The sequence below is a fragment of the Drosophila miranda genome, chromosome 4, assembly GCF_003369915.1.
Source record: "Drosophila miranda strain MSH22 chromosome 4, D.miranda_PacBio2.1, whole genome shotgun sequence".
In the NCBI taxonomy this organism is placed as follows: Eukaryota; Metazoa; Arthropoda; class Insecta; order Diptera; family Drosophilidae; genus Drosophila; species Drosophila miranda.
Genome location: NC_046677.1, coordinates 19,049,358 through 19,059,513, shown reverse-complemented (window position 1 = coordinate 19,059,513; position 10,156 = coordinate 19,049,358). Strand labels below are relative to the sequence as shown.

The window sequence follows — 10,156 nt, the reverse complement described above, 5'->3', positions numbered from 1 at the left end:
GCTGGCACTTGGCAGTCAGTCTAAAATAACTAATAAGCCCAGACGTTATATGTATCCTAGAGACACTCTTGACGTAAAACGTTAAAAATTTACCAAAAACCTTACAATGGATACTCTAAAAACATTTTACCCTCTTCCCACAGGTTAACATCAGCCATCCATTTGTGGGATGGCGACCGGAAGGTTTTGCCATGCCAAAAATGTCTCAGTTAGTCCACCATCCAGTTGGGATGTTCCTAATCCGTCCGTTTCTTGTTTCTAGAAAGTAATGAGAGGTAAAAACAAATAATTCGCTCCTTGCCATATTTTGTGCCAGACAGCCGAGATTTTGGCATAAATTCGAAATTTTTATAGAAATCTTTTCATAGTGCATACCTTGGGTAGAACAAATTCATAAATTCATATTTCTGATTTTAATGCAGAACTAAAATTTTTGCAGTCCATCAAAGTCATGAATTAATTAATTAATCCCCGAAATATGTAGAATGTCTTAATAAAAAATATGTTGTTGATGTTTGTTGGTTTTTTGTCTTTTTTGGAAATAATAGAAAACGTAACGTGTCTATTGCGGATAACCACTAATTTTGAGCTAACTTGTGCTAAAAAGTAACGATGTTATTTTAATGTAGAAATGGCTGTGAATGAAACCGACTTTTTTTTATAGATGGTTTAAAAATGTTTCATGATTTTGTTTTGTAGTAAATATTTTTTTTTTGTTTTGTTTAAATCTGTTTTGCTGCAATCCCCAAACCTTTCAGAAAAATTATGTTTGGTTCACAGTTATATTGTCGTGTTAAATTTTAAATTAATTTGGTTACATTTTTATAGTAAATGCTGCTTAATATTTGGATTGATAATAAAGCTAATGAAGAGATATATTTAACTCAAGCATGGGGAAAAATAATGATATAAGACAAAATAATTATCTCAGAGATTTAAATCGAAAAAAGCTTGCCAAAATGCGGTGAAATATAAACAAATTTAAGGAGACGCATTTTTAATTTCCACCAACCACAGAAGAAGTATAGTAGTTATATATTACAAGTGAAAATAAAAATATGGTTATTACGACAAAACGCGATGAGTGATCTTTTGGAATCGGATCCAAGCCCTGTTGGCATAAAGCTGCAAACGATTGCAAGAAACTTTCAGCCCAACTGGTTTGAATTGTTAACGAGTAATATTTCTGTGATTCAGTATCAGGTATGTTGTTGATTTGGTCATTTGGATCATTTGTAGGACTCAATTTGCTGTTAATAATTTCAAAAAGCAACCAAATTACGCTAAACACTATTAGCGAAACAAGAATTAAAAACCAAACCGCTTTGCTAAATGGAGCCAAGAAATTACCACTTTTTCCATGAGTATCTAAATCTGGAGTAAACCTATAAATAAATGCAGCCTCAAATTTCCAGCTCTGATGTATTGTATCAAACTCCGCAAAACGGTTAAGTCGATTGAACGCTCCCGATGCTGAAATGTCTGCCTCGTCTCGTTTAACAACCCCTAAAAGTCCAAGACGAAATGTGGTGTTACCTAGTCGACCAGCCCATCCTCTTGAGTTACGGAAATTAACAGAAAAATTAAAACGATCCCGTAAAAGTCCTACAAGTTCATAGTGATATTTTATAAAGGCGGCCACTCCGGTATCTTTTGTAGACCTCGAAAGTATAGCCTCGATTTGTTCATTTGTAGTTATATCCTCTTGGTCAATCTACGATAAAAAAAAGGATATGGACAATCGATTAAATTCCGAACGCATATAGTCAAAAGTCCTAACAAGAAATATAAAAATTTGCAGTGCTTTTGAATTTTTGAAAAAGACTTTTGGAGTATATTATAAAGATAAAGATTTCGTTTTGTCGCACAGTTTAGCTTTCACAAAATTTTACGAGTGAAGTGTAGTGTTTTTTCTAATACTACATTTACATACTTACAACGCTTGCTCCTCGTAGTGTAATCCCATTAAATTGCCCACGGTATTCAGTGCTTTGTAGCTTAAATATGTCTCGAGCTATGTTTAGGTAACTACTGCCTTCATAATTTGTTACTGTTGCTATTAATTGTAGTTGTAAAGGCGATTGAAGGTGACGTCCCTTTGAATGAATATCCCAGAGACAGTAGTCGTTACTTGTTTTATTAACGTAGGTTATTTGAGCGTTTGGGCCAATATAATCCAGTTCCAGTGGAAGTAAATATTTTACTTCTACGCCAACACCCCAAAAAACCCACTGATAGGTTTTGTTAAAGTATTTATTTGCAGAAGCATCAGCCAGTAGACCAGCTGCACCATTACATCTGGTATTTACTATAACAGAAGTTCGACCATGGCTATTTCGTCCCAGTATAAAGGGCAGAGAGTACATTTGTTTCATATGTACATAATTCACAAACTGGTCATTTTTCATAAACGCAGAAGCAACGAGCTGCAAATCTGGTCCCATTTTAAAATTTAGAAATATATAATTAATTTTTTATAAACTTTTTATATTACATATGAAAATGGAAAAATCCTTCTAATTTTTTCGGAATTTCTTCTAAAAATTCAGTTAAAAAAGGAATGTCAAACTATTTCGTTGGTGATTCGGAAATTGAACTAGGCGAGCGTTGTGCCATTTTTGTTCAAAACCGCTTTGGATAGAAATGCATTCTGCCGACCACAAAATCATTATCAGAGCGGACAGAAGACCCGCTGGACGCCATGCAAGACAAGACTCAGATTATGTTTTCATGACTTCCCTGTATTTTACAAATTCTGGGGCTTTGACAAAATGTGAACCGTATTAATTGTGATATCGGAAACTATAAAACTATGTCAAACATTGTCGGAAATTAGTTCTTTTGGTTTTTTTTTTAGAGGTAATAATTTTTTACATAATTTGAGTATTTTTAAAAATGTATATTTTAAATTAGAGTTCCTTATTTAATTTAGATAGTCATTAAAATTAAATTTGTATAATATTTACCTTTGTCTGAACAGGAAAAAATAATTGCTTCATTAGTCCCAACCAAGTTCACAATGAACCTGGTTAAAACCGATGTGTCCATATGCGCCGCTGCTACACGTGCAGCGATTAATAAAATCAAAGCGATGGAGGCCCTTATTGTTTATTCTTAGCAACTGGTAAAGATCTAGTGCTTTTATATGGCTTTCACAGCCAATAGATTGACAGGATAAATGCAGGTGGGAAAAATTATAAATAATAGGTACAGTTTTACAATGAAGGCACTATGTAACAAAGTCTGGATTTTTTTTTATACAGAATCAAGCATTCTATACATTTCATAATTATATTTCAATTAATTATAATTAATTGTCAATTTATTATTCTCTTTTAATTTATCACTTTTAATTAAAGACTAACAATAACACTATGCAACAAAATTTTTTTTTTTTTACGAAACAGAAATTTTTTTATTGCTTCTAAAGGTTTCAGGTTTCAGCACGGAGTAACAGTATTAGCTAGTGGAGTGGAATAATACGACATTTAGCATATGTTCTTTATTTAGAGCCTTGGTGAATTTGGGTGTAGCAAATTTTAGCCGTTGTTTTGACGATGGCGATCTGTGCGACTGCTATTGCCGTCGCAAACGAGTTGTTCGATTGTTGACATTGCTGCTGCTGTAATGAGTACAGATGCCAGTGCAGCAGGTCAAAAAATAATGATCTCAGAGATTTAAATCGAAAAAATCTTGCCAAAATGCGGTGAAATATAAACAAATTTAAGGAGACGCATTTTAAATGGTTAAGTAAGCAATGGAAACTAGTATATAAAGACAGCTGTGAATTCTGTGAAACGGATCTGCAGGAAATATCAAACAGTCCAATATACATATGGTCGAAGTGCAACAAGGTCTTGTAATAATAATAATATTCATATGGTCTTAGTAGTGTCCGACCTGGCTTCTTCTGGGCAGAAAACCTTCGATGGATTTGGAGCAGTACTGGTGACAGAGACTACACAGCTTTTTGAGGTCGTCCGTTTGGTCCTTAGGGCTCGCGCACACTATAGCTGAAAGCGGAGCTGAAATCGGAGCTGATAGCTGATTTATAAGCTCTGAAAAAACAAACACACTGCACCGGTGCAAGTGCGCACATTGCAGACTGAGCTGAGCTGAAAGCTGAAAAAGCTCGCTGAAATCAGCTCAGCTTAGTTTGATCGATCAAGCATGTTTGTTTTTTCAGCAAGCTGATTGCTGATTTTGTTCAAGTGTATTGGCTCATAAGTGATCGAAAATGGGCTGCAAAACATTGTTAAGCGAAATTACGGTTAACCCAGCGCTGGGGAATAAGCGGGATTATTAAAAATATTTGAATCATAGTTTTATTTCTGGCAGGCGATAAATTGGGCAAAAAAATTGTATTATTTACCATTTTCATATGTCAATAATAAATATAATATACTATGTCCCCAAGTACAGTATACGCTAGAAAAACATCACAATGTTTATTATTATACAACATAATGAATAATTGAGAAATTTAATAATAATTCGTAAAATAAAAGTAATACGAACACAATACATAACGGAAATGTGGTTGAAATACACGGAATGAAAAAAAAAATGAAGAAAACTTCCGTCTGGCTACTGTACGTGCTGTGAAGTAATTAATTAACAATATAATAATAATAATTATAATAATAACTTTTGATGCCACTTGAGGAGACAAAGGGAGGCAATGGCTTTCAGCTTTCAGCAATCAGATCAGCCGACAATGTACGCACCTGCAAGCTGATTCTGCCTGGAAAAAGCTCTCAGATCAAGTGAGCTTTCAGCTCCAATTTCAGCGCCGATTTCAGCTCCGCTTTCAGCTATAGTGTGCGCGAGCCCTTAGTGCGTAATTTAAAATTTAAAATTTAATTTTTAAAAATTAATTTTCTTTAATTTAATTTATTTATATTTTTAAAACTTTAAATTTAATTAAAGGATTTTACATTAATACCATTAATATTGTTTGCTTTTAATTGATCTCCACATAACTAGCGGACAATAGAAAATTTTTGACCTCTTTTGACAACAACATATACATAAATTATTTCCATGCTCAACATTAGGATAGACATAATAATTCCACCTACAAGAAAGAAGTCTAAGAAAAGCTTACTTAAAGCTTTATTTAAATGTGACTTACAAATCAACACAAAGAAAGCCGCTAAAGCTGCTGATAAGGTGACTGGATATACGGTGTATAATGATTGACAGGTAGGCTTTCTAATTTGACGTTGCCGAAGGAGTCGTTCCACGAAACCTCTTTCCCGTGCCGAACACATGCTTAAATAATGACTGCTTAAAAAAAATATGAATATCGGGAATGAAAGGTACTTACGCAACTTTAAACAGTTCTGTATATTGGCTGTTTTTTGGCAAAATCCAATTCAGCAATTCTACTTCTATTAGGCCGGATACCTCGCGCAGATCACAAATTTCACTAGCATCAAATAATTCTGCAATCAAAGGATAGGCAGCAACTACCTCACAGTGAAATGCAAAACCACCGGATTTGATATATGGTACAGCTTCTTCGATATGTGCAAAAACTGGTATTTTACCCAAAGGTCTCGATGAGGACAATTTGGTTTTTATTAGTCTGGCTACGGCTGGGCTTTTACTTTCCTTTTAAAATATATTAATAACATTAAAATAATAGTTTATTCCATGAAAAGCTAGCTATAAGTTAACTCACTCGAAATAGTACTTTATAATAACCAATGTCTTCAAAAGATATTGTGAGGGGACTAGATGTTATTTCATCAACAGTAGCTGGACCTTTATCAGAAGAGCTTAACAATCCACCAACCACAGAAGAAGTATAGTAGTTATATATTACAAGTGAAAATAAAAATATGGTTATTACGACAAAACGCGATGAGTGATCTTTTGGAATCGGATCCAAACCCTGTTGGCATAAAGCTGCAAACGATTGCAAGAAACTTTCAGCCCAACTAGTTTGCATTTTTAACGCGTAACATTTCTGTGATTCAGTATCAGGTATATTACTGATTTGGAAATCGTCATTTGTAGGATTCAATTTGCTGTTAATAATTTCAAAAAGCAACCAAATTACGCTAAACACTATTAGCGAAACAAGAATTAAAAACCAAACCGCTTTGCTAAATGGAGCCAAGAAATTGCCACTTTTTCCATGAGTATCTAAATCTGGAGTAAACCTATAAATAAATGCAGCCTCAAATTTCCAGCTCTGATGTATTGTATCAAATTCCGCAAAACGGTTAAGTCGATTGAGCGATCCAGATGCTGCAATGTCTGCCTCGTCTCGTTTAACAACTCCTAAAAGTCCAAGACGAAATGTGGTGTTACCTAGTCGACCAGCCCATCCTCTTGAGTTACGGAAATTAACAGAAAAATTAAAACGATCCCGTAAAAGTCCTACAAGTTCATAGTGATATTTTATAAAGGCGGCCACTCCGGTATCTTTTGTAGACCTCGAAAGTATAGCCTCGATTTGTTCATTTGTAGTTATATCCTCTTGGTCAATCTACGATAAAAAAAAGGATATGGACAATCGATTAAATTCCGAACGCATATAGTCAAAAGTCCTAACAGAAAATATAAAAATTTGCAGTGCTTTTGAATTTTTGAAAAAGACTTTTGATGTATATTATAAATTCTAAGTAAGAGGGTATGATCTACTCATTCAGTCCTACAATTGAATTTTTGCTCGTGCGAAATACAAAGATTTCGTTTTGTCGCACAGTTTAGCTTTCACAAAATTTTACGAGTGAAGTGTAGTGTTTTTTCTAATACTACATTTACATACTTACAACGCTTGCTCCTCGTAGTGTAATCCCATTAAATTGCCCACGGTATTCAGTGCTTTGTAGCTTAAATATGTCTCGAGCTATGTTTAGGTAACTACTGCCTTCATAATTTGTTACTGTTGCTATTAATTGTAGTTGTAAAGGCGATTGAAGGTGACGTCCCTTTGAATGAATATCCCAGAGACAGTAGTCGTTACTTGTTTTATTAACGTAGGTTATTTGAGCGTTTGGGCCAATATAATCCAGTTCCAGTGGAAGTAAATATTTTACTTCTACGCCAACACCCCAAAAAACCCACTGATAGGTTTTGTTAAAGTATTTATTTGCAGAAGCATCAGCCAGTAGACCAGCTGCACCATTACATCTGGTATTTACTATAACAGAAGTTCGACCATGGCTATTTCGTCCCAGTATAAAGGGCAGAGAGTACATTTGTTTCATATGTACATAATTCACAAACTGGTCATTTTTCATAAACGCAGAAGCAAGGAGCTGCAAATCTGGTCCCATTTTAAAATTTAGAAATATATAATTAATTTTTTATAAACTTTTTATATTACATATGGAAATGGAAAAATCCTTCTAAGTTTTTCGGAATTTCTTCTAAAAATTCAGTTAAAAAAGGAATGTCAAACTATTTCGTTGGTGATTCGGAAATTGAACTAGGCGAGCGTTGTGCCATTTTTGTTCAAAACCGCTTTGGATAGAAATGCATTCTGCCGACCACAAAATCATTATCAGAGCGGACAGAAGACCCGCTGGACGCCATGCAAGACAAGACTCAGATTATGTTTTCATGACTTCCCTGTATTTTACAAATTTTGGGGCTTTGACAAAATGTGAACCGTATTAATTGTGATATCGGAAACTATAAAACTATGTCAAACATTGTCGGAAATTAGTTCTTTTGGTTTTTTTTTTAGAGGTAATAATTTTTTACATAATTTGAGTATTTTTAAAAATGTATATTTTAAATTAGAGTTCCTTATTTAATTTAGATAGTCATTAAAATTAAATTTGTATAATATTTACCTTTGTCTGAACAGGAAAAAATAATTGCTTCATTAGTCCCAACCAAGTTCACAATAAACCTGGTTAAAACCGATGTGTCCATATGCGCCGCTGCTCCACGTGCAGCGATTAATAAAATCAAAGCGATGGAGGCCCTCATTGTTTATTCTTAGCAACTGGTAAAGATCTAGTGCTTTTATATGGCTTTCACAGCCAATAGATTGACAGGATAAATGCAGGTGGGAAAAATTATAAATAATAGGTACAGTTTTACAATGAAGGCACTATGTAACAAAGTCTGGATTTTGTTTTTATACAGAATCAAGCATTCTATACATTTCATAATTATATTTCAATTAATTATAATTAATTGTCAATTTATTATTCTCTTTTAATTTATCACTTTTAATTAAAGACTAACAATAACACTATGCAACAAAAATTTTTTTTTTACGATACAAAAGTTTTCTGATTGCTTCTAAAGGTTTCAGGTTTCAGCACGGAGTAACAGTATTAGCTAGTGGAGTGGACTAATACGACATTTAGCATATCGATTGGCCGAAATTCTATGGTCTCTGGAGGCTTTACCACCATGTCAATGAAGATGGGAGCAAAAATGAATTAGTGACAGGATTAGCCTGGTGCAAATTTTTTAAATGGTCTGCAAAACGTGACGTTACTACGTGACCAACTGCCATTTGGACTCCTTAACAGCATGGCATGACTGTTTCTATTGGAGCACTAAGGTTTTGATGGGCCTTCCACAGTGAATGCTTGGTGCTGTTTGGTAATAGTTTCTCTATGTAGCGGCTTTGGGCGTCTTTTTGTTCTTTATTTAGAGCCTGAGTGAAATTGCGTGTAGCAAATTTTAGCCGTTGTTTTGAAGATGGCGATCTGTGCGACTGCTATTGCCGTCGCAATTGTCCCTTTTCGAAGACGAGTTGTTCGATTTCTAGATTTTGGTTGGTTTCCACAGCCATTCCTTGTGGTGTTGAAATTTTTGCTGCTGTAATGATTCCAGTGCATTTGCAGGTCAGTAGATTTCTTGGCTAAATTTTCGAATGAATGACAAGTTCTTCATAATTTGCTGCGGAGTAAATATTATCGCTTAACATATTCGGTTGGGTTGGATATTCTAGTCCTCTTTTTAAACAACTAGTCACAGAGACTATCTTCACGGTTTTTGTGGGTTCCACATTCGATGGGTGTATTGTGAGAGCGTGTCGTTACTCCTCTATTTCAGCCTGTTCAGTAACCGGACAGCCTGTTCGCAGTTCTCACATTTTTGGTATTGGTATTTTCTTTCTTAGCAATGCAATGATCTTAGTCGTGGAAGTTTCCAGAGGCTTCGCAAGTCGATTGGCAGATCAAAGATTGTCCCAGGAAGATAGAACATTTTGTAAAAGAATCCGGATGGGATAGCTGCTGACATCAGGTCTGACGACGTAAAAATCGGAAGGTCCAAAACGTTACAACAATGGAAAGAAACACGCCCAAGTGTGACGGGATGGAAAGCCAAACCGTAATGACTGCTCATCGTTAAGAACATTTTGGTGCTAACAGAACTATCGATTTAGTGCAGATAGATAGAATTGTTGAAGTTTGCGTAGACTGCATGATGAGCTATGCGAAATGTGGACAGAAAAAAGTTTACTTGAGTGTAATCTAAAAATCTGATGAGCCTTTGCAAGCGTATCAGATCGACCATATTGGACCGAATAAGAACATTAGAAAACAACGTTCTAATAGTTTTCGACGATTTTTCTACATTTTTTTGGCTTTATCCAACAAAGAGTACAGGTGCTGATGAGTTGGTTAACAGTTTGTGTGATCACAGATAGAGATCATTTGCTGATAGCGACAGGAGTGTCACGTGGTAATGGACATTCTGCATTGCGCAGAAGATCCGCATGTTGGTAGGGTACAACTGTTTATAAACTCCACTGCGCCGAGAAGTATTCAGATATTTCCGTTCAAGATTTTGACGGGCATAACATGACAGTGATTTAGAAAAGCTGGTAGAAAAAGAGTATATTTTATAGCTGCAGCAGAAGAAAGGAGAATTTCGCAAGATAGCCAAAGAGAACATGGTACAGGAGAGTCCATAGAATCTAATAAAATAGCCAATTCACTAATTTAAAATTGTTGAGATTTCCCAATTTAGACCAAAGCTAAATAATTTTATGCTCATCAACCGCTTTTTGCGGGATGGAGTATGTGGGAATCAGTGTTTCACATCTGCCAAAAATGCCACCGTTCCCCCGGGTCGTGCTCAGTGTGTACACCCTATTATATATACAATAAAACATCGATGTAAGCTTCGATGTTTCTGCAGGTAATTGATTATCGATATTTCTGTTTCA

General features: G+C 35.0%; 2 protein-coding genes across 2 annotated transcripts; both read right to left on the bottom strand.

The window, feature by feature from the left end:
* Positions 1–911: 911 nt before the first annotated feature.
* LOC117188650 (ionotropic receptor 75a-like) lies at positions 912–3,087 on the bottom strand. The gene is made up of 2 exons (XM_033392824.1): positions 1,938–3,087; positions 912–1,714 (listed from the first exon to the last, which is right to left on the bottom strand). Exons 1-2 carry the CDS (start codon positions 2,442–2,444, stop codon positions 998–1,000), a joined length of 1,224 nt encoding a protein of 407 aa, XP_033248715.1. The 5' UTR covers positions 2,445–3,087; the 3' UTR covers positions 912–997.
* A 1,864-nt stretch (positions 3,088–4,951) lies between these two features.
* LOC108163141 (ionotropic receptor 75a) lies at positions 4,952–10,140 on the bottom strand. The gene is made up of 6 exons (XM_033393180.1): positions 7,815–10,140; positions 6,786–7,282; positions 5,687–6,499; positions 5,330–5,616; positions 5,135–5,274; positions 4,952–5,077 (listed from the first exon to the last, which is right to left on the bottom strand). Exons 1-6 carry the CDS (start codon positions 7,951–7,953, stop codon positions 4,983–4,985), a joined length of 1,971 nt encoding a protein of 656 aa, XP_033249071.1. The 5' UTR covers positions 7,954–10,140; the 3' UTR covers positions 4,952–4,982.
* Positions 10,141–10,156: the final 16 nt, after the last annotated feature.

Coding starts and splice junctions, on each gene's coding strand:
- LOC117188650 (XM_033392824.1), bottom strand. CDS start 2,444: ATGGGACCAGATTTGCAGCTCGTTGCTTCTGCGTTTATGAAAAATGAC. Junction 1,715..1,937: donor CACTACGAGGAGCAAGCGTT/GTAAGTATGTAA, acceptor TTTTTATCGTAG/ATTGACCAAGAGGATATAAC.
- LOC108163141 (XM_033393180.1), bottom strand. CDS start 7,953: ATGAGGGCCTCCATCGCTTTGATTTTATTAATCGCTGCACGTGGAGCA. Junction 6,500..6,785: donor CACTACGAGGAGCAAGCGTT/GTAAGTATGTAA, acceptor TTTTTATCGTAG/ATTGACCAAGAGGATATAAC. Junction 5,617..5,686: donor ATTATAAAGTACTATTTCGA/GTGAGTTAACTT, acceptor ATATTTTAAAAG/GAAAGTAAAAGCCCAGCCGT.